This window comes from Pongo abelii, chromosome 15 (assembly GCF_028885655.2).
Source record: "Pongo abelii isolate AG06213 chromosome 15, NHGRI_mPonAbe1-v2.0_pri, whole genome shotgun sequence".
NCBI classification, from domain to species: domain Eukaryota; kingdom Metazoa; phylum Chordata; class Mammalia; order Primates; family Hominidae; genus Pongo; species Pongo abelii.
Window position 1 is genome coordinate 63,380,583 of NC_072000.2, and position 24,803 is coordinate 63,405,385.

At 38.7% G+C, this 24,803-nt stretch overlaps 1 protein-coding gene across 4 annotated transcripts in view; it reads left to right on the forward strand.

The window, feature by feature from the left end:
- DAAM1 (dishevelled associated activator of morphogenesis 1) overlaps window positions 1-24,803 on the forward strand; it is a 181,074-nt gene that overhangs the window by 116,663 nt on the left and 39,608 nt on the right. For all 4 annotated transcript variants that reach the window (XM_054530691.2, XM_002824803.5, XM_054530692.2 and 1 more), the window contains exons 4-14: window positions 8,411-8,482; window positions 13,618-13,712; window positions 16,028-16,361; window positions 17,274-17,384; window positions 17,497-17,600; window positions 18,824-18,890; window positions 19,120-19,237; window positions 19,671-19,809; window positions 20,095-20,153; window positions 23,660-23,847; window positions 24,368-24,667. In XM_054530691.2, the coding sequence (XP_054386666.1) occupies window positions 8,411-8,482; window positions 13,618-13,712; window positions 16,028-16,361; window positions 17,274-17,384; window positions 17,497-17,600; window positions 18,824-18,890; window positions 19,120-19,237; window positions 19,671-19,809; window positions 20,095-20,153; window positions 23,660-23,847; window positions 24,368-24,667 (1,587 nt within the window). The remainder of the gene's footprint in view (window positions 1-8,410; window positions 8,483-13,617; window positions 13,713-16,027; window positions 16,362-17,273; window positions 17,385-17,496; window positions 17,601-18,823; window positions 18,891-19,119; window positions 19,238-19,670; window positions 19,810-20,094; window positions 20,154-23,659; window positions 23,848-24,367; window positions 24,668-24,803) is intronic.

The window sequence follows — 24,803 nt, forward strand, 5'->3', positions numbered from 1 at the left end:
GTGGTGTAATGGTCAGAATGCGGTAGATGTTCTTGAGCAAGAGCTTTGGGCAAGCCTGGGCATTTAGGTAATTTAGATGTGAGGAGCCTAGAGCAGAGTGTTAGTCATGCAGTGTGGCCTCTGCATTATACCTTTATAGATTGTGTTTTCTTCAACCAGGAAGTACTAGTCATGCATCTTTTGTTTTGCTAAGCTGCAGTTATAGTGAAATGGAGTGAATATCAGATAGACTAAATATCCTGTCTATAGCACTCTTAAGAGTTATCTCTACTTTTGTCTCAAGCTTATTTCACAAATCTGTAAATTATTTTTTTAAAAACCTGATAGCACTTCCAATGGTTCTTATCCATGAAATGCAAATTGAGTCTGATACAATTGACTGTTGCCCTCTTGGCCAGTTTTGCATCTGTTTGTAAACTCTTTCAAACATCATGATGCTTATCATAAGTCTACTCTTTGGGTTCTCCTTTGAACCAGTTGTAACATCTTCCTAGTTCTCTCATTTATTAGCAAGTTTAGTAAAAAATATTTGACATGGATTCATGCCATGCTTTTAAAAATTTATTCTTTACCAATACAGAATTTTAAACTTAGAGAATTGATAAAGAGGGAGCTAACTGATTCTAAGTGATCTGAAATCTTCAAGTATATTTTATTTTTGAATACGTGATATGGTAGCAAGAGGCTTTCTCTGGGCAAACGTGGCATTTTGTATTGGCTCAACTAGTCTTTCTACCTGCATAAACCAAAGAGAAGGAAGGAGCAGAGCCCTGGGGGGTCAGAGGAGGTATCAGGCTTCATATGCATATATGGAAAAAATTCCTATGATATGTGAACAGATGGTTATACAGGAGAATAGCGGGGATAGCAAAAGTCATCTGGAGGTGTAAAAAACAATGCTCTAAAGGGACTTAAATGTCCCCCCAAATTTCTTGACAGCTGGCGAGTCAAGGTCCTATTCATGTAGTTTCAATTTTGTTAACTTAGATTTATGTTTTAGATGTGAAGCATCCTCAGTCTTATAATGAGAAAACCCGTTTTGCTATTTAGTTTATGGCCAACTTTGTTAAAATATGTATACTTAATAAAGCAAGGACTATACACGTTTCCCTCCACTTAATATGACGTGTCTTTTATTCTAAGTCATAAATGTTATCTGTGAGGACTATCAGGAGAGTGAGAGCTTGTTCTGTTTCTTCTTGGAGAGACATTTTGGATAGAAATCTTCCCTCTCAGTAGAGTTTGTATAGAACTGTGAATGACTAATACAAATATGTGAAAATACTCCTTTTATAGGAGCTTAGTTATGTTTGTTAAAGTTATCCCTGCAATTAATGGACATGAGGGTATGATGAACTTATGGAAAATTTGAGATTTGTTTATGAATTGAGGAAGATAAACTTGTGTTATATGGCCAGTAGAGAATTTCTGGCTTATAAAAGGGAATATTTGGGGAGGATATAATCACTTTATTCAAATTGTTTAAATATTTGCTGGGTCATTGTTCATAGGAGAGATTAAACTTATTCCATGCAGTTCCCAGGGACCAAACTAAAGCCAACAAGTGCTTGAAGTTACAAGGAGACATCTGTCAATTCAGTGTCCGGTGAATTTTTTAACAGTTCATGAGAGTGCTAGTTCCAGAAGATTGTGGACCTCTGGAAGCCTTCTCAAGAGCAGATGATGGATCACCTGCTGGTAACCTTATAAGGGACCCCTGTGAGAGGAAACTCAGCCCAGGTTGTCTCTAGGGTCAAAGACCAGTTATATAATCCTATGATGGCTTTGGTTAAAAACATGCACATGTTTTATTAAAACATTAGGAAAAATGGAGAAGGTTTACTCTTTCTTCCATAATTTCTCCTGCTACATGTGAAAGCCACTGTTATTGCAAGTCATCATTCAGTCTTTCCAGAAAAATGACTGACATTCTGAGGCTTAGGAGGAGGTGTTGGATTTCCTGGCAGATGAAGAAGCCACTGTTCTGTAATCATTCTTTGTGTGGGCCCAACCGGATTTTGGCAACAGATATACTTGATATATAATTGTGGCAGTAGCCAAAAAATGTAACCACGATTGGCAGTCTCAGGGACCACATGGCTACCTTGGAATGTGACAACACAGGAATTATTTTCTGAAACCAATTGCCCTTCTTTTGGCAAGCTTCAGATATAGAATATAGTTTTGCTCACCACCAGGGGTTAAAGTTAGGTATTGGAGGGAATGAGGAAAGCAACAATCTCCAAACTCCAAGTTTTAAATCTCCTACTACTTTTTTGCCCCCAGAAAAGGAAGAGCCAAATGGAAAGAGTGGGGGGCAAATATCAGGATTTAAAGGACCTAATGATGCTATGCTATTTTCAAAAAGGAGGATTAAATATAGATTCAGGGAGCAGTAAGCTTGGCAAGAAAGTACACTTCACAGGCATGGTAGGTCACTGCTTCTCTAGAAAAAGTTCAGGTTACTGGGCGAATTCCAAACACTTTATGAGCTTATCTTAATTTATAGCGGCAGCTTGATGCATGAAAAATGGTGACCAAGTTAGGATTTTGATGTAATCCAGTCCTCTTGAGAGCCAAGCTTAATCTAGCACACAGGGGTTGACAAACTATGGCCCATGGGCTAATTTGGCCAGTCACTTGTTTTAGTAAATAAAGTGTTATTGAAATGTGGCATTGCCTGTTCATTCAGGTGTTCTCTGTGGCTGATTTCGTACTACACAACAACAGAGTTGAATAGCTACAACAGACTGTGTGGTCTGCAAAGCCTAAAATATTTCCTGTCTGGCTCTTTACAGGAAAAGTTTGTGACCCTTGGTTGTTCCAGATTGTTCCATACTTTATCATAGCCATCTTCGAGAAGATGCTGTTTACACCGTTATGAGCCAGAGGGGGAAGTTAGCAGAAATTACTAGCAAGGCCGCCCACAAATATTTTTACATCTTCCATCCTCTCTGCTCCTCTTTCTCTGTTGCTTGGACCTGGTCTCATGTTGGCACCTATTCTCTAACATAAGAGTTCTTTTAGATGCCACACATCATGGAGATATAACCTAACAGAATAAACTATTTTGGCCTATCTGCCCTTTTCTGCCTAGGTTTCTGTATAAATTTTAGGTGTAGAGTGAATTTATTTAATGTTTGTTGTATTCATTAGTGTATGGGATTGGACTGGTGTTACCTAGAATAGCAGTGACAAATTTTTTCCTTTTTTTTTTTTTTTTTTTTTTTTTTGAGACAGGGTCTTGCTCTGTGGCCCAGGCTGGAGTGCAGTGGTGCGATCTTGGCTTACTGCAACCTCTGCCTCCCGGTTCAAGCGATTCTCCTGCCTCAGCCTCCTGAGTAGCTAGGATTACAGGCATGCACTGCCATGCCCAGCTAACTTTTTTATTATTATTATTATTATTATTTTATTCTTATTTTTAGTAGAGATGGGGTTTCACCATATTGGCCAGGCTGGTATCAAACTCCCGGTCTCAAGTGATCCACCCAACTCAGTCTCCCAAAGTGCTGGGATTACAGGAGTGAGCCACTGTGCCTGGCCAGTAGTGACAAATTAATGAACAAGGTGACTATTTTGCTTATTAACAATGGATAGAATTTTTTCATTCTATATATGATTACAGTTCACTTGAAATTTCTAAAAACAGGTTCTTTGCAAAGAGAGCAGGTTTTTATTAGCAATTATTTGCCTTTCCCCTGTAATGAAAATGATCACAATAAAATTTACTTTGTGTCATACTGAAACAGTATTCTTCTGCTGTTGACATTTGTTTGGTTAAGCCTTACTATATCTCCACTATATTTGAGATGATGGTATTATTATACATTGCTAGAAGAGTTTCAGCCAGTCTAGACAGTTAAAGAGTGTGTCTTTCTTCCTTGACAGATATTATCTAAGAACCTCCTCAATTCGTAACAGCACACATAGAGATTTATGGCTTTAGCTGACTAAATGAATGTTGCTTCAGCCTGTGATTTGTGGTCTAGCGAACAACCGCAGAGTATGTCCTTTACAATTGATTGACCTTTTGCATAGCTTATTTTGGGCCTTACTAAGAACATCTTAAACTGAAAAAAAGCAAAGCAAACAAACAAAAAAACTCTGACATACTTATATATTATTATTTGGGAAATGATCCTATTAAGAAAATGTCCTGTGCTAACTTCAGAAGAAGTTATTCTTCCTTAAAGACTTAATTTTCTAACTGCATTTTGAGTCTCACCTATATCAACAGAAGACTTCAGCTGCTACCAAGAAATTGTTTGTCACACAAATTTCTAAATATATGAGTATAGAAAAATTTTGAAAATTTTAGCATGCTTTGGGTGTACAAATCTTGTCACAAATCAGAGATTCTCTCTCTGCATAAACAGCTGATATTGAGGTTCTGGTGAGTTTTAAAAATAGAAATCCAGTAAGAGAAGGCAATTAGTAAAGAAATGGTTTAAATTATTTGCTGTGGTCGGTGGAGGGGTGCCCCAGGAGTGGAGGACAGAGACATTCCAGATGCCGAAGGGTCTTGATGCATTCCATGTCACCCCAAATGTCAGACAAAGCAAAGCTCTTGTCCTGACAATGCATAATGCTTTAGAACTTACTTCTATTTTAATTGTAAAAATAGTGTGTGTTCTTGGAAAAATAAAAATTTGCATGGTATAGAAGTTTATAAGTTAAAAAAAAGAAAACCTTCCCTTCTGCTATCCAGAGGTAGCCATTGTTAAGTTTTATTTATATTTCTGGAAATGTTTGTGTGTAGTGTATACATATTTTTTCCTACAGATGGGAAAGATGATATTCTGAAGCATTCTCTCCCCAACAATATATTTGCTTGTCTTTTCTTTATTGTGTGTGAGATAGGATCTTGCTATGTCACCCTGGCTGGTGAACTCCTAGGCTCAAGTGATCCTCCCACCTCAGCCTCCTGAGTAGCTAGGGCTACAGGCATGTGTCAACAAGCCTGGCTAATTGTTTTATTTATTTATTTATTTTGGAGAGATGGGGTCTTGCTATGTTGCCCAGGCTGATCTTGAACTCCTGGCCTCAAGTGATCCTCTCACCTTGGCCTCCCAAAGTGCCGGGATTACAGGTGTGAGCCACTGCACCTAGCCCCTCTATGTGTATTTATTCCCCTTTGTATTGTTTGTTAATTCAAACAGTGCTGTAGTGAAAAATTTTCGTGATTATGTATCTGTGCAAGTGTGAACATGTAATTATAGGCTAAATTCCTGAAAGTAAACTTACAGGGTCAAAGGCTATCTGGATTTTAAATGTGAACAATTACTACCAAAATTTACTTCCAAACTGGTTGCTGTAATTTTTACAGTCCCAGTTACAAGGACACTGAATGGACATAACTGGAGACTCTAGAATACTATCATTATTGTCAGAGCTAGCATTTATTGAGCGTGTTTTGTGTATACTCTTCCCAGTGCTTGCTTTATTTGTATCAACTTTTTAAGTTCTCACAAAGATGCTATGAGGAGGCAGGCACCTATTTCACAGGTAAGGAAACGAAAACTGAGTCACAAAGAGGTTACTTAAGAGTCACATAGCTAGTGAGAGACTAAGGATTCAAATGCTGTTGGTGGTGAGAGAAGTGTATCACAGTCACCTTCGAGGTGAATAGAGATGATAGTGAAGTCCCAGATATAGCTGTGAATGTCTGCCTCAGTAAGAAGGAGAATGAAGAAACAATGTAAAATTTATTTTCAACAAAGTGATGTTGAGAAAAATAAATGCATCCTTGTACATTTAAAGAGGATGGGAGAGGATCTCTTAGAATTTTTTACTAGCCACTGACCAGAAATTTGGAATGAAAAATGTGCTATTTGGAAATGAGGTGAAACTAGAAAGATTGTATATTTCTTTATCTTTTAAAAGAGTTGGATGTTTAAAAAAACAAAAGTCAGTGTTCTTGAAGGCACTTTGTACTGTACAAGTTCTCTTTTCTAGCGAAGGGCTCTCCCATCCACAGAATTTGGGATAATGGGAGCAAAGTATACAATCTAGAACAGAAGTTAAAACAGTAGTCAGTGCAGGCTGAGAGCAAGAAGTGTCAAGGTGAATTGCATCCAGCAGGAAATCTTGTCCATGAATATTCTCTTATAGATATCTATCAACCTCCTAAGGAAATGGGAAGAGTTGGATTAGAGAAATAATAAAATTAATGTTCAGATCCCCCCTCTCCTCCTGCCAGAGAACAGTTGCATTCATCTCCTTCTGGCCTATGTTTCTACGGAGCGACAGACTCTTAATGCCTCACAAAGGAGGAGGAGGAGAGAGAGTTTTGGTTCAGAGATGGGAGTTTCACATGGCCCCTGCAGCACACATCTGCATGCAGGGACCAGTATTGCACAGGGGAAACTGGAGATACATTGCCCAAATTAAGAACTCTGAGGATCACGTTAGTACGTTTACAAGAAACTTTCACATACTTTAGCTTGTTTGGTCTTCTCAGCACTGAGGCATGTGAAATAAAAATGAAGCCTTCTTCCCCTTATTGTGATGACAATATCTACGTGTGCTGTTAATCTATTTGCATTATTAAAACATTTCCGAACTGTAAAGACTTCTCTCTGTGTACCAATCTTCAGTTTCAAGAATGGTCTCTCTTCTGTAACTGTTAAATATTAAGCTTACAACAGACAGGCTCTTGTGGGACCTCAGTCATGGGACTTGATTTTGTTTTAGTTTTGGAAATTTGCCCTACTTTGGGGGAATGGAGAGATCTGGCACCTTCTGCTTCATTTTATACGTTCAAATACCATTGAATATCACTGTGAGTTTTGGCTTGTTAAATACATTGGTAAGAGTGGGGTTTTGCTAATTTTAATACTCCCTTTTAAGAGGAAAGAAGGGTTTACCGTTTATACTACCACTATAGCTATTTTATTAACATGTTAAAGTATAACCAAGGCCTGTTTCTAAAAACTCATCAGATTTCCTAAACGTTGTGAAACTATGGGAGTGTAATCCAGTCTAACTTCAAAGCCTCTGCTGTAGCCTTAGTCTCCATCATCTGGCTTGTTCAATCTCCAGATGAAATTCACACAACTGCCTGAGTTGAGATATCAGTTACTGCCAGCTTTTAAGGCACTGTAAGCAATAGTTACTTTGCCCCCTTGTTGTGACTACTTAAAAAATAGTTTTGAAATTACATTTCTTTTATTCCACGTGTGTAGACCTGTCTGGAAAGATTTGCTTACAGAAAGTGTTTTTTTGAGGCACAGTATGGGACTGAGATTAAATGCCCCACCTTGAAACCACTCTCCTGAGGGTTGGGATTCTGACATCAGGATATAGAGCTCTACTAAAAGAGATGTTAAAACCTAGTAGGTAGTCACTGCTTCATTATGAGACAGTAGCTGTGTGTACATGGCATAACATCTTCTCCACTAGGATGGGATATCGATTGTCCTCAGGTGGTCTTTGAATGTGAAGCTAAAGAACCAAAATTTTCCTTTTCAGGTCTGTTTGATCACACAAGTGACTCACAGCCACATAGATGTGCAAACACGCATAGAAATCCCTGACCACAGTGCCATCTTCTGCTGGACTCAGTGTTCAGGTGGAGCAGAGGCCACAGCCAACTGATAACTGATTTTTTTTTTTTTTTTTTTGAGATTTGGCTTCAGGTTGGCACAGATCTCCCATCCACAGAAGCCCTGGGGGGCTTAGGGGCTGGCTCCAGGTCACCCTGCTCTATAAGAGGCAAGGCTGGCTGGGACAGTTTAGGAATCGGTGCCTGAATTCTTTGGGTTTCAGTTCTTTTCCACTCAGAGGCACTACCTTTTCTATCAAAACTCCTGAGCTGTCACAGCATGAGGGCTGCGCCTGGAACTAATGTGAGTTCATTTTACTTACTACCTTCCATTCAATGTCAGGCTTTATTCTTCTACCTCTTCATCTGAAGCAGTACTTAATTTTTGCCACATCAAATGAAACCCTTCTTCAAGTTTTTACTGTCTGATGGAGTCTGAATACAGTAACTGAAAAAGTTTGGTTAATAACTGGCTGAATCCTGTGGTCACCTAAGGCGAATTTCCTTCTCTCATGGATTCCATCCAGGTGTGTAGTCTAGCAGTACTGTCCAGTGTGACATAGCCCCTGAAGGAAAACAACTTTACACCACTTAAATTCTTCTTGATCCACGCTTCAGAAAATGTCCCCTTGTTATACCTAACTCACACTTCAGCATTCTCTGTGGAAATTGAGCTGGGAAGACCACCCTAGTCAAGTAGGCAGTCTGATCATTTAAAGCCAACATTTAAAAATAAATACGTCCTACCTTCGTGTCTCCTAAAGGCTTGAGTGGGTCATTGTCTGGGTGCTCTGGAAGTTGGATGTGTTTTTAGGTGCTGTGTGTGTATGTTGGGTGGTATGTCACTTTTTTTTCCTCCATTTTTAGGACCAGGAAGAAAACAAGGGCGCTACAAGTTGGCCTGAATTCTACATTGATCAGCTCAATTCCATGGCTGCTGTAAGTAGACTTTTATGTTCTTTGACACAGTGTTTAAAATGCAAGTGTAGTACAAAGTACACAGTTGCACAATAAATTCGATTGAGTATGACCTACCAAATGTCAGTACCTTTCCAAACTCCATCCTAAACATTCAATGCTGGGGAAAGGAAAGAGGGTAGAAGGGATACTTGGCAAAGTGATTTTTCCAGTATGTTTTAAATAAAATCAGCACACACTAAAATATAATTGAGTTTAATGTTGTAAGTGAAAATGTAGTTTGAAATCTGGCTTGTGTTCAACTTTAACTTGCAATTCCTCTTACCAGTCACTCGGAGCTTGGTTATGGCAGCACTATTTTAAAAGTTAATACCATTTTAAAATAATATGATTAAGCGATTTCTTTACTACATCCCTCCCATTCTCTTTCTTACTGAGAACTTGGTTATTTCCTGGCATCATGATTTTGCAGGGGACCAAGTACTCTTTACTCATATAATAGATCAGGAATTCATGAAGTAAGTGGTTTAATGAAAAGGCATCATAATAATAGTGCTGAGATGTCCTTGGAAAATCTTGAGTACATGGATTGTTGGTTCAGTAATTGCTTAATATGTATTCTCAATGCCTAAAATATGAATTCTAATCACATGGATGTCTGTGATGTCAGCATTGCCAGCAGCTTGAGGGACACCTATTCATCACAGCTAAAATTCACAGCAGAAAATAAGTCATCAACCTTTGAGCCTTAGTAGTTTAAATCCCATCCCTGTTGATAAGAATTAGAGGTTGCCCATAGTAGAATGCAGTCTTTGTCTCAGTGGGCACACTCATGGTTTTAAGAGTCAATCTGTTATATTCATGTTTATAACATGCAAGTAGATGATAACTTCTAGAATACTTTCTTCTACCTCCTTCCTGCCTTCTCTCTTTATGGAGAATAAATTTCTTATCACTCAAAACAAGCATTTTAAATGGTCTCATAACATTTTCCTGCTGCTGGAATAGTTAAAAACTGATTAGAATATGTGAGTCGTTCACACGTTTCCTAAACTTTTAGAGGTCTTGACTTTTAGTAACTTCCTCTTTTTTAGCTTTTTTCTTATAAGATGCTTCTTCTGTTGTCATACAATGAATAATAAACAGCCTATATATAAATTATAGAAGAAACTACACTACAAGTTTTTCCCCAAGGGTTTCTAGTCTAAAAGCATAGCAGAAATGGACAGAAAATAACCACCAAATCCTTCTTATTCAAGGCATCTCACACAATGCCAAAGATGAGAAAAGGGTGATCTCAGCATTTGTATGAATATGCTAACAGAATGTGAGATTTGTGATGACCACCAGGGATTTTATGCACATCTGCCTAAGCAATAATAATTTGGAGCCATTTATATTTCCTGCATATAAAGGCTATTTTCTGAATTCTTGCTCCTGGCTGGTAGGAAAAAAAGAATTGTTTCTCTTTCTAATTAAATCTGCATTGTTTGTTATCTAACGAGAAGTTGCTTATTTGTTAATGAATTCCCTTCTATAAATGGGGAAATAGTAAGTACTGTATGGATTTTTCCTTTCTTCAAGTATAGGACAGTTAGATTAATTTGTCCTTTAGTGACTTAATCTACCTGCCTTGTCTGAAGTAGACCCGGCTCATTTGTGTGCTACGGGGTCCGTGATGTGCCAACATGTGGCCCTTCTTTAAGGACCTCCTCTTTCCTCCATCCAGCTCCTTGGACAATTCTTTGCCACATTCTTGAGTGATCTACATTTTAACTGCTGTGTGTTTGGTTCCCAATCCAAAATCCTTCCAGAGAGCACCACAAGTCTATTAAATTGTCAGTGACTTTGCTATACTTTTTGTGTCAAACACCTAAGAAAGCTTTGTAATGTTCCTTTTAGGACTGAGCCAACATCTTTCCAGGGTCAAAGGTAAAAGGCATTAATAGTCCATGAATTAGTGAGGCCTCAAAATTCCTGCATACTTCAGGGAATAAGGAGATCTGATGAGACCAGAAACCCTATGCTGGGTTTTCTGTTTTTCTCAACATTCTGATTGCCACCACCGCCTTGCATAGTTCTGGCTAATCACTGTGATGTCTGTACTGGAGAATTCTTGATAACACATAGCAGAAATCCTGAGATATTGTACCTGGAGCAGTGGAAAGGCACACAAGTTCTCCAAATCCTTTCATGGCCCAGCAGCTAGACTCTTTGGTTCTCTGCTTAGGGCATTTTTGAAGGAGTGTTTGTCCACATTGTCATTACCCATTGTCTGCAGAATCAGCAGCAACTACTACATGACAAGCAGGGTAACAGGACCTTCATAAGTTGTTTGCGGTCCCACCAGCATCCTATGCTGTAAATGCTATTTATAGATAAGGAGTCTGAGACTCCAAAAAGGTTACCTTGCCCAAGGTTATCTAATTAGGAGGTGGTCATCTAATTGGGAATTTAAACGTATCTGTCTAAGCCCAAAGACTCCTTTCCAATTTGCCTCTCACTAATTCAGTTTTTGAAACCCTGTGGCATGTGAAAGAGCCCTGGTTAGCCCACCTTCTCCCCACCCCCAGGCCTAGCAAGGCTGACTTTTCTGAGATGGGATAGGCATCTGTTTTCTCTAATGTCTTAAGAGTCTGATAAACAGTCCAGGTGGAGAACTGCAGCACTTACTAGTCTGTGAAGCCAGCCTTTTGTGAAACAAGTTCAATTACTTTATGTAAGCCTCATTACAAGAATGCTTTGTTCTTTAAAGGACCCCTGAGTGATCTGTTGGCTTTTAAAGAGTGAAAAATAGTATAATAAAGCGTGTGGCCTAACATCTAGAAGGACCTGGGCTTTCTTTATATGTGGCTTCTCCATGCTTTCTCAAGGAGGAAGACTGTGAGGTGAAGTTCAGTATGCTTAGTGGGCTGGCCTATTGATTTCCCACCAAAGAAATGATTCAAACGGGAGTTCCAGACTCCCAGCCGGAATGACTTCTGGGCCACATTTGTGCCTCTCTGTCAGACCCGTGTGTTCCAATGTACACCTTAGCAGCTTTGACAGAAAGACCCTCTGCGAGGATGCGCTTTGTCCTTTGCCTGCTTCTCATGTGAGGAGGTATTTAGTAAGTGCATAGAGCATTCAAAGAAGCCTCCACAAGGCCTGTGCATACTAGATATTTGGCATAGTAGTCATCTTCAGAAATCTAGGCATCTCCCTTATCTACTGAAAGTTGCAAATTAAACCTTCTTCTAAATGTGAGGCTTGAAAGCTTTAAACTTTGTAGAAATTATTTTATTTTGAAAAGTCACATTTAGAACATCAAGTTCAGCTACATATCCTCAGTTATCTCGGCACGATAAATATAATCTCAGAACCAAATCTGAAAAATCACACATAGAAAATGTTGTAGTCTCTTCTGTTTTGAAAGGTTATGTTCCTTACACAGTATTGGGAAAGGAATTTCCAATTTAATTTTCTTTGACATTTCATAAATCTCCCAACTCTAGTATGAAGAAACTTAATATAGACTGCTGCTATTCAAATGTGCCACCCTCTCCAAGATTTTTAAAAGGATAAATACCTGCAGTTTTATTTGTACTAGTGACCCACAGTAAAATGTGTAGTCATTAATTTGGAGATAGTTTTGTGTCATTAAGCTTAGGAACAAGGAATGATCTTCATAAAAGGCTGGACTCTGAGCTACAGATTCAAAGTGATTGCATAAGAGTCCAAACGAGTTCAGCTATGTCATTGGAGATTAAACGTTCTTGGCTGGATTTGTGTGAATTTTCCAGGGGATGGGTCTCAGGGAGCTTTGGGAGAATTCATTGGCTGTCTCTGCACCCAGCTTCCTTCCTCACCAGCCCCTGGTGACAGCTGTCTGTGAGCATCACCAGCAAGAGGACAACTTTGCAGAAACAATAACAAGATTTTAAAAACCAAAAAAACTACTGGGTTTTATTTCAGTTGCCATAAATGATACTGATGTATTATATTTATTTTGCTTTGATATTTACCCTTCTCATTATGAAATCATATTTAGGTTTTAGTTAACATTTAGTTACTTAATGCTGATGCTATTGATTGTCACCCTTGATGATTTATGGTCCTGAAAGAAAGGCTGAGACTGGGTCATTGAGACCCATGGATATGAGTCAAGCTTCTTTTTCAATACAGTCACCCCAATCTGTTTCGCAGCCAAGCATTTCTATCAGAATTTGTAATAGGTAAAAAGATTAAACTAGACAAGCATGTGTTCAGAATAGGATGAAGAAAAGGGACCAGGAGCTCCGTGGATGGAGGATCCTGGAGTCATAAGACTTGGGGTACTTCAGTGCAACCAGGTGATCACAGAGTGAAAGGGAATGGAAAGGACTAGACACCTTACTGGCATTCACAATTTTATAATAACAACCACAGTCTTACATAGAACCTTGCTTCTTGCCTAGAAATTTGTCAGGAATGCAACATCTCAGACCTCACCCCAGACATACCAAACCAGGCTCCATAGTTTAACACTATCCTCAGGTGATTTTCATATCCACATTAAAGTTTGAGAAGCACTGCTCTAGCAGATCTCTGGGTAGAAACACACACACACACACACACGGACACACAGACACACACACACTCACTCCATATCCTGATTTCTAAATGATGTTGAATAATTTCTAGAAGTTACGCATTTACTCTGAAGGAATTGTCTATCCTAGTAATAGCTCCAAATTAATTGCTCCTCTTGAAAAATAATTAGATGTAACAAAATCCCTTTGGTCTTGATTACACTTTTTGGCTGAGGAATAGGAATGGTAGCATGGGAGGACTGCTGCCCACCTCCTGTTTTTGATAATGTGATGGTATTATTATCTTTAATTGCCAGAATGTTGTATTCAACTACAGGTTCAGTCTTATTTCTATCAAATACAAATAGTAGTATCTACATCAAAGTGTAATTATAGAATAGTTATACAAGCATTTGGGCAACGTCATCTCTACTAAGATTTCTAAACTTTTCCCTAAAGCTTTATTTAAAATTGGAAGACTTAACTTACTTAATCATAGATTTGTTGTTTATATTTAAAGTGATAGTAGCAAATAATCTGTAGGTTTGTTTGTACTGTAATTAAAAAATAGAATTTGAAGAAGTAACTTCTGTTTTCTTTGCATAGAGAAAATCTCTGCTGGCTTTAGAGAAGGAAGAAGAAGAAGAAAGAAGTAAAACTATAGAGAGTTTAAAGACAGCACTGAGGACAAAACCAATGAGGTAATTTTCCCCTGGATGGCATGTTTTCTTTTTCTCTCCTTCTTCCTTCCTTTTTTTGCAATAGTCAAACCTTCTAGGAAGTCTTAAGTTAAAACCCTAAAATTAAACCATAACATACTTTAATCATTAACATTTAATAAAGTTATTTTCTTCTGTGAAAAGGTATGTAGGTAGCCACTAGGATGGCTAAAAAAAAAAAAAAAGAGAGAGAGACTTTAACAATGGTAAGTTAGTAGGCAAGAATGTAGAAAAATTGGAACCCTCATTCATTGCTGCTAGGAATGTAAAATTGTGAAGCCACTTTGGAAGAGGGTTTTAACAGTTTCTCAGAATGTTAAATATAGTGTTGCCATATGACTCAATAATTCTGCTCCTCGGAATGTAGCCAAGGGAAATGAAGACATGTCTCCCAAAAACATGTATGCAAATGTTCATATCGGCATTATTCATGATAGCCAAGAAGTGGAAATAACCCGTATATTGATCAGCTGATGGATGGATAAATGAAATGTTATATATCCACATAATGGAATATAATTTGGCTACAAAAAAAGGAATGAAGTACTGATACATGCTACAACATGAAATGACCTTGAAATATGCTAAGTGGGAGAAGCCAGTAACAAAGGAGACCACATACTGTATGATTCTATTTATAAGAAATTTCCAGAATAGGCCAATCCATAGAAACAGAAAGCAGATTAGTGGTTGCCAGGAGCTGAGGAAGTGGGGAAAATGTTCTCTTTGGGTGATTAAACTGTTCTAAAATTAGCTAGTGTTGTTGGTCACACAGCTCTGTCAATATACTAAAAACTACTGAATTATACACTTTAAAAGGGTGAATTTTATGGCATATGAATTATTTCTCGATACAACTATTACTTTTTTTTAAAGATGGGTAGACTTTCTGGCAATAGTGATTCATTTCCTCTCTGATAATCAGCTTCTATGTTGTGCCTCCTGCACTTTCATTGCTTTAATGCCTCTAGGATTTGCTGAGGTGTTGAGGTTCTTATAAGTACATTACATGAGCACAGGTGCTATGAATGAAGCCAACTGGTTTAACGAGCTCGGCTATATCTGGGTCATGTGGTTGGGTGAAAAGGCTAGAAAATAAAGATTCCCTTTCTTTATTTGACTATAAAATGCAAACTAAGAAAAGTCTGATTCATGAAAAATACTCTGTAGTTATATGACAGAGATCTAGACTATCCTAACTGTATCAGCATTTCTCTCAATATGTTCTGCAGTCTCAGATGTTAATCGATATCCAAGCCTAAATAAGTTTGGAAAATTTATCACATAAACAGGTTATGTTACTTCTGAACTTTTCGGTGGCTTTAATATGTACATGTGCATTGTGAGTTAGTCTCATTGATTAAGTGTAAGAAATATTAATAACGTTAATATGCAACAATAAAGTATTGCTTTATTATTGTATTCAGTGTACATGGAATATTGAAATTCCATGTAGCATGTCATATAAGAGAAGAGTTTTGTTACAAAACCTTAGGGATGTAGATTATCATTTGTTCAACAAGCAAATATCCTGGAATTTAAGGAAGCTTTTGACTTTCATTGATAGGGTGTTTGGGTCAGTGATCAGCACTTAAAAGTGCGTCAGCAATCAACATATAAAAGCGCATGGGCCAGACATGGTCACTCACTATCCAAGCTACTTGGGAGGCTGAGACAGGAGGTTTGCTTGAGGCCACGAGTTCAAGACCAGTTTGGGCAACATAGCAAGTCTCCATCTCTTAAAAAAAAAAAAAGTTAGAAAAAATTGACTGGGAATGGTGGCATGCACCTGTAGTCCCGGCTACTTGGGAGGCTGGGGTGGAAGGATCACTTGAGCCCAAGAGTTCAAGGCTGCAGTGAGCTATGACAGAGCAAGACTCTGTCTCTCTTTTTAAAAAAAAAAAAAAAAAAAAAAGGATTTGGGGAGGGGGCATGGGAACTGTATGCTAAATAACACAGGAGCAGCAGATGGTTTTAATGTAAGACAAGATATGTATTCCGAGTATTCTCTTTCTTCTAATTTTTTATGAATATATGATCTGTTGTTTGGTTCTTTGTACCCATTGAGATATGTTTATCACAAATGGAGGGTTTTTTTTTTTTCACACTTTTGGTTAGACCTGACCATTGGGTCTGTGCCAAGGAAGAGGCAAAGAATTAAAAAGACTTCATCAATGTAAGCCTTTTGGCACTTCAGGAACTAAATCTTTCTTTCCCCCGCCCTCCAGACTTTTCTATTAGGGGCTATTATAAAACTCCAAAGGCACTTAAGTGTGGTGCATTTCTCTTCATGACAGGTTTGTAACCAGATTCATCGACTTGGATGGCCTATCATGTATCCTCAACTTTCTAAAGACCATGGACTACGAGACCTCAGAGTCTCGAATACATACTTCTCTCATTGGCTGTATAAAGGCGTTAATGAACAACTCTCAAGGCCGGGCTCATGTCTTGGCTCATTCTGAGAGTATTAATGTAATTGCTCAGAGTCTGAGCACAGAAAACATTAAAACGAAGGTGGCTGTGCTGGAAATCTTGGGCGCCGTGTGCCTGGTTCCCGGGGGCCACAAGAAGGTTCTGCAGGCCATGCTGCACTACCAGAAGTATGCCAGCGAAAGGACCCGCTTTCAGGTGGGTGTTCCCTCAGCCTTCTTCACTCACCCCTTCTTTAAAGTCTGCTCAAACACGTGCTTTTCCTGTCCCTGAAAGGGGAATGTTACTTGAGATGTCCTCTTGTGGTGATTACTCACAGTGTGACTTTAAACATTCCCTTCTTCTTGGGTTTAAGAACCAGAGAATAGAGTATACTTTCAATAGTTGATGAATCTGGGCCTTTAGATTTGCAGAACTTGAAAATGAGGTCTTGCATCCTATATGTCATACAGCGCACATCTTTTGAACCCACCAAACTGGGTGTTCCCTGAAAATTTTACAGCTTGCCATTCTTGAATTAGGATCAATATGAATAATTTTTCATATTTCACTATATTACTCAGATGTAAAAAGCAAGCAGAGATAACGAAGCAAAGGCTTTTGTATACATGTATGTATGATGTAAGAATTTTGAAATTAGAGTTTTTAGGACTATTCTTAAGGAGAAAAAGGGTGGCTTTCTATGGGTCAGTGTAATCCTGACTAAACATAAGATTTTAAAAGTTCACTTTTTGGTGGCTCACACCTGTAATCCCAGCACTTTGGGAGGCCGAGGCAGGCGGATCACAAGGTCAGGAGATTGAGACCATCCTGGCTAACACGGTGAAACCCCGTCTATACTAAAAATACAAAAAATTAGCCGGGTGTGGTGGTGGGTGCCTGTAGTCCCAGCTACTCGGGGGGCTGAGGCAGGAGAATGGCGTGAACCCGGGAGGTGGAGGTTGCAGTGAGCTGAGATCATGCCACTGCACTCCAGCTTGGGCGACAGAGCAAGACTCTGTCTCAAAAAAAAAAAAAAAAAAAAAAAGTTAATTTTTGAGTATAAAAAAATTAATAAAATGAGCGTAAGGTTAGTAATGTTTCAGTCCTTTGTTTTTATATTTTTGATAGACATTAATTAACGACTTGGATAAAAGCACTGGGCGGTATCGAGATGAAGTGAGTCTCAAGACTGCCATCATGTCCTTCATTAATGCAGTGCTCAGCCAAGGTGCAGGAGTGGTAAGAACCTTCTGCAAATTAAAAATATATTAGTAAATAATAATTTATAAAAAGTGATTATTATGTAGTCTAAAAACCACAAATATGTATTTTATTGCCATTTTACTTTCAGGAGAGTTTGGACTTTAGACTTCATCTTCGCTATGAATTTCTGATGTTAGGAATTCAACCTGTAATAGATAAATTAAGGGAACATGAAAATTCAACATTAGATAGGTAAGTCAGACTGTTATGATGTGAGAAAGTTTCTGTGTTTTCCATCTGTGTAATGCAATACCTCATCAAGTGCTGGCCTGTGGTTACTTGTGCCCTGTCTGTAACATAAAGAGCTTGTATCAGAATGTTAGTTCAGCTAATGATGTTTTTATAGTAAGACTTTGTTGATGAGGGAAGCAGCACATTATGTAGAGAACTTAATGTGGGTTTTAGCATTAGACCTGAATTCATATCCTATCCTAGCCCTGCCTTTTGTTCCTGTGTATCATGGTGAAGTTACTCAATTTTTCTGAATTTTGCTGTTTTTATAACTGCAAAAGATAGTGCTGGTGGTGATGATGATAATGACAGTGATTTTCCAGGAAAGTTGTAAAAATTGACTATAAAACCTATGGAATTACTTAGCCCCTTTGATAGGCATTCTGTGAATGTTAATTTCCACTACCTTTTCATTTCCTCGTTTGCTATCATTTCACTGTGTCTAAGCTATCCCAACTTGCTTTCAGAGCTTTTCTCTACCACGGCTCTCCTCTCCTGTGTATTCATATACTCCAGCATGCTCTTCTCCTTGATATTCTGTGAACATGTCAAAAACACTCTTGCATCAGGGCCTTTGCACTAGCTATTTCCTCAGCTTCGAAAGATCTTTCACAGATGTCCAAATTGTTTGTTCCCTAGTTCCCCGAAGAGAGACCTGTTCTAACCACTGTGTGTACATTATTCACCTTATCTGCCATCATTTTCTCTTTCCTTTACCCTGATGTGTTTGTCTTCATAAAATGTATCCTGGGTGTGTAGAATACATAGTAGGAGCTCAATAAATACATGACTGAATAAATGAATGGCATGATCATTTCTTTTGTGATCTTTAATTCAGCTGGAAGTTAAGTGTAGGTATGTGGGCATGTTTTTCCATAAAGGAATCCATAGTGGAATCTGAACTTGATTGTTTTTAGATTTAGTTTTAATTTAATAATTGCCTACTTACTGTATGCTAGGCATCCTAGACTTTTAAATTTTTCTCATATTGTGATCTGTTTCACTCAGGTGATGTATTTTTCTCTTAGAAAGAACAAAATTGAAGCTTTCAAATTTTGTTACATTGTTTCTTTTTGAGATATCTCTGAAAAGTCAGGAAAAACCATGATATTAATGTCCTCAGTCTTATGCACCTGTGTTTGTAGGATGTTCTACTTAATAACTTTTCTTTCATTATTTTTCAGGCATTTAGACTTTTTTGAAATGCTCCGAAATGAAGATGAACTAGAATTTGCCAAAAGATTTGAACTGGTACGTATGCTTACAATTATTCTGGTTTGATTCATCAGTTCACATTATTTCTGTTTGTAATGTGTGTTGTAGAGTCCACACGGACTTTAGGGCAACCTCAAAGCAAACTCAAAGCTCTATTTTGTTTCCTAAGTGGCAGGATTAGCTTCTGTTTGCTTTGAGTTTACTTTACACTGGGGAAATTGAGGAACTTAGATGTTTGATTTGATTTCTTTTTCCTATAAAATAGGTTCACATAGACACAAAAAGTGCAACTCAGATGTTTGAACTGACCAGGAAGAGGCTGACACATAGTGAAGCTTACCCGCATTTCATGTCCATCCTGCACCACTGCCTCCAAATGCCTTGTAAGTGTGTTTGTGACTCACATGTGTGCTTCTGAATGTTTGGACATGTCCAAATGGGTTCTGGCTCCTGCACAGTGCTGATTACATTGGGTGCACACCAGGGATTCCAAGCCTTGGTTTTATGACAGCCAAGTATGTGTGTCTACATGGCTTAAGGGGTGTTACAAAATTTTTTAAATGAAACAAATTAAGATTTTGATTTTAAAAATAAAAAATATGCCTTACAACCTGTTCAGAAAGGGGTAGAGGTTACCTCTCAATCAAATAAGTGATCATTGCATGTCAAAATTCCATAACTTTGGGAAGCATTGGTGCAGATGTTATAAACATCTTTCTGGTTTGGTGGCTCTAAAGGGTGACCGCCATTGACAAATATTCATCCTAGCTTAGAAACAACTTGAAGATTTTTTTTCACTATTCTTTTCTTTTTTAGACAAGAGGAGTGGCAACACTGTTCAGTACTGGCTACTACTAGATAGAATTATACAGCAGATAGTTATCCAGAATGACAAAGGACAGGACCCTGATTCCACACCTTTGGAAAACTTTAATATTAAGAATGTCGTACGAATGTAAGTCTCTTCTTATTCTGCTGCCTGTGAGATAATGGTGACAATGTAAGATATTTATTTTATCCTACTACAGAGTAACAGCTGGGAGAGCTGAAATGTTCTAGGGGTCAAATATGAGTTACTGTACACATGCACTATATCTAAGTAACATCTGGTCTTAAATGGGTTTCAAGCATGCACTGAGGATTTTCTCTGCAGTAGACTATTTTTGTACCTGGGGAGAATGCAGTTAGCAGTGGACCTTGTATATTTTTTGTAATAAATGCTCCTTGAACTCTTACACAGGTTGGTTAATGAAAATGAAGTTAAGCAGTGGAAAGAACAAGCGGAAAAAATGAGAAAAGGTAAATAATGAGGCCCTGATAAGAGAAGAGGCTGTGTTATTGGTTATTGGGTGACCTGGATTTCCATATATTTTGGAAATTTACATTGATGTGTCTTGTTAGCTTGGTGCAAGCAGCCTTTCTTTTTCCGTCTTTTAAGGGCATTTTGCACTGAGTGAGTTTCTTAAATTGAGCTATTTTAGTTGTCATACTGATTCTCAAATATTTTATCCTTTTATTATAATCATGTAAATGTTCTGAAAAGCTTATAGCATTTGCTGTTCAGTATTCCTTAAATCAAATTTTCTTAACTACTAATAATTCAAACCCTTCCCCTACTCCGTCATGGCTCTTTAAATCATACTGGGTTTTAAGAAATATAATAAAGGACTTGAGGAATTATCCAAAATTTTAAAAGAGAAGAACAGTCACTTGGTTTCTTTTTTTTTTTTTTTTGAGATGGAGTCTCTCTCTGTCACCCAGGCTGGAGTCAGTGGCGCCATCTCGGCTCACTGCAAGCTCCGCCTCCCAGGTTCACGTCATTCTCCTGCCTCAGCCTCCCGAGTAGCTGGGACTACCAGCGCCCGCCATCACATCCGGCTAATTTTTTGTATTTTTAGTAGATATGGGGTTTCACCATGTTAGCCAGGATGGTCTCGATTTCCTGACCTCATGATCCACCCGTCTTGGCCTCCCAAAGTGCTGGGATTACAGGCGTGAGCCACCGTGCCCGGCCTACTTGGTTTCAATAACCCAATTCTGTCCATGACCTTGATTTGGTACCAGTTGTAAAAAGAGAAGTCATTCAGAAAATCAGTGACCATTGCTGAGATATGTGTTATGAAACATTAGCTGGCCAGCTATTAGTGTGTTTTTGAATATGTCTTTGATATTATCTCTTAGTATCAAATGAGAGACATTTATGTCCATCAGTGTACCAACCATACAGATAAATGTATATAATTTTCCTTCCTGTTTTAAAATATTAGCAAATTGAAGTTGGCCTCTTTGTGGAAATAATAATACTGCCAGCCACCATGCTCTCACCGTACTGGTTAACTGACTTCCTTTTCCTTGTCCAACTTATTCACTCACAGCCAATGAAATACAATAGCATTCACCCCAATATTTAATGTGCTGAAAAGCAGGTCCAAGAGATGCCTAAGCATTTCCTTTTCTCTCATCACATTTCCACTGAGCAGAAAAGCAGGGCCATAACTGATATCAGAAAATACCAATTGTGAACTAACTACTGTTATGTTACGAGTTCCTCATATGTATTCAGATTGCTCTCAAATAAGTGATATTGCACATGTATTTTAAAAAATAAATTTCAGAAACTGCTACAAAAATAATAGAAACATTGACTAAAAATCAGGGTAAAGAGATTAAACCAAAGAGAAAATAGTCAATGAGTGAATATTTTAGGAATACATTCTAGAGCATGGAGACTCAAGTGTGCAGGTTGAGGAGAGCACTTAGGATGTAAGCTTTCGAGTCATTCATTCATTCATTCATTCGGTGAATACCTGTTGAATGCCTGTATGTGTCAGGCACTGTGCTGAGCTCTGGGTCTGAGTCTCAGCTCTCCCCCTTTCTCACTGTGTGGATGGGCTAAGTCATTTCCTCTCTTCTCCCCCAGTCTCGACCTTTGCAACCTGAGGATTAATCCTGACTCACAGTGTGGTTGTGAAGATTAAATGACAAAACAAATATAAGAACATTACATAGTGTCTGGCACATACTAGTTGCACAATAAATGATAGCTACTGTTGCAGGATTTAGGTGGCTGAGATGGTGCAAAAGAAAATCACCAATGTCAGTGGGAGGAACAGGTTGTTTTAGTGTTTTAAAGTGAAATGATGGGTAGAGTCTAAAAGAGGAAAGATTATAGTTAAACGTTAGTTTTTTTTCTAGAAGCTTCAGGTGACAAAATTGTATTAAAGAGGGCATATTTTGATAAAATAGTCCAAGGGTAGAAGTGATAAGGAGACAGAAGTTCTATGGACCTAAAAGGTAGAGAATATTTGGGGAGAATTCTCTTTAGGGCAGCACACCCAGGAAGTGCTCAATAAAAGCTTAGTGACTGAGTGGTAAATAGATACCTTTGTGGAGAGAGTCATTTAGGCTGGAGCTTCCCAAACCTGGCGTACATCAGGATCATCTAAGCCCTGTAGTCTACCTACAAAATAGACTTCTTGGAATAGTGTCTGGGGAGTCTTGAAATGCTGAAACTTCTCAGGTAATTCTGAGACACAGCCAGCTTCATCAAAAGCTAATGACCAGTGAGAGGAAGGCAAGTTTCCAGTCCTGAAATTGTGAAAGAAGAATGAAATGGAGATAAAAGAAGGAAAATGGGATATAGAGAGGTCATTTTTAGATGTATTTCTGGAGAAGTTAGGGAGGCAACAACAGAGTGGTAGAAGTGGATTGCTGACAAAATCCAGGGATTTTAGTGGCTTGAACTCCTCTCTGTAAACTCTAATTTGGGGGAACTCAGGAGAGAGAAGGTCAGAGACAGAGAAAACAAGAATTTAAATGTGTTACCAAATTCAGAAGTAGGGACCAGCTCTATTAGTATAGCTCTGCCCCAGTGGGTTATACCTCTAGTGGATTTATTGATATAAAAAGAATAGTAATTGGGGCCATGTATTTGAAATAAAAATCCGCAGCCTAAACTTTGTTAGTTCTGTTTTCCAAAACTCATCACTCCTTTCAGCAAGCTTATATTCATTGGCAGTGTGAATATGCATTATGCTGAATTGGATGCCCTGTTTTATTATACTAGGATTGAGGAAGTCAGTAAAACTACAGCTGAGAGTCAGTATTTTTCTCCCCTGTGTTAACCATGATTTTCACGTTCTACTCACCCCACTCCCCTTAAGATATTTAATACTGAGATGATAACATTTGCTTTCATATGCCTTAGTAATTGTTTACTGAAAGCATAAAATACTTCAAGTAGCCTTCTGAGGGGAGATGGGAGAAGTGATTCCCTCTGGGGACAAACCCTGGGTCTGACAGCAGCTCTTCCTCACAGGTGAGACCCTCCCTTCCAGCCCTTCGGCTGGTTGGATGTGAGCTGGCAAACCTAACTCATAAAAGCCGAACTACTCTTTGTCTCATTTCTAATTTGTGAAAAGAGGCCATTTGAATATTTATTTTTTTCCTCATATTGCTAAAGGACCATTTTAATGACAAGATTCTGAATCAACTACCAAACAGGTACCATTCTCCTCCACAAGAAGTCACTCAAACTTTTGTTCTGTATTTAGAACTGTGAGTGTAGGCTCTCTTCTTCAGTCTCTTACAGAACGTAGTTAATAACATTGTTCATCCGAAGCCCACTCCAAGCACAAACATCATTTAGCCTTTGAGTTGCTCCCTTTGATGGAGAAGAGGAATAATATTTACCTAATAAAGATCCTCATAATCTCTGCCATCATCCTCAGTCAATTTTTTTTTAGAGAAAATGCTTCAGCTTTGAAGACTCTCCTGTTTTCATGTCCATTTGTTTTCATGTGTAGAGCACAATGAGCTACAACAGAAACTGGAAAAGAAAGAACGAGAATGTGATGCCAAGACTCAAGAGAAGGAAGAGATGATGCAGACCTTAAATAAAATGAAAGAGAAACTTGAAAAGGAGACTACTGAGCATAAGCAAGTCAAGCAGCAGGTGGCGGACCTCACAGCACAGCTCCATGAGCTCAGCAGGGTGAGGTCTTCCACTCAGCTCACGGGCAGCTGCCAAGGCCTCACTGACCCTACAGCCCCTCACCCTTAAGTAGACAACTTCATACTGGGGGAATAAAATCTGAAATGGCTCATGATTCATCACAATTAGGAGACTCACTCCCTCTGCTATCATGTAGGCAGCAGAGGCTGTTTGGGGGTGCATTTTTAAATACTGTACAAATCTAAGAGCAAAGGAAATTGCATTAGCTTCTTAAAGTGAAAACTGACTTCATGAAAACCAGATTCTCTGTGATGGTGCAAGAAGTGATAGAGATATGAATGCATCCCAGACAAGTACTTGAGTGTCAGGTACAAAAGGTTGATGCAATGGAGTCCATGAAGGCCCAAAAGAGTCCATTCGACTTTACCGATCCTTTAAACATTCTCAGAAGGGTGAATTTCTCTATAATATACATTTTAGGCAAAGTTACAGACTCTTAAATCATTCAGTGAATTTACTTCTTCCATTGATCTTTCTTTTCCTATTTTTATCTTTTCAGAGGGCCGTCTGTGCTTCAATCCCAGGTGGACCCTCGCCTGGAGCACCAGGAGGGCCCTTTCCTTCCTCTGTGCCTGGATCTCTCCTTCCTCCCCCACCACCCCCACCTCTACCAGGTGGGATGCTTCCCCCTCCACCACCTCCCCTCCCTCCAGGTGGCCCTCCTCCTCCCCCAGGGCCTCCTCCCTTAGGGGCAATCATGCCACCTCCTGGTGCTCCAATGGGCCTGGCACTCAAGAAGAAAAGCATTCCTCAGCCCACAAATGCCCTGAAATCCTTCAACTGGTCTAAACTGCCCGAGGTGAGCCATTTGTTCCAGTTTTGCCTCTAACGGATAGCATTAGCAGCTCATTGTGTTATCACTGAAAGGAAAAACAGCCCTGGCTGTTAAATGATTTCATTTTCCAGTGTGGGCCCAGAGTTCTCACTAGCTCAGA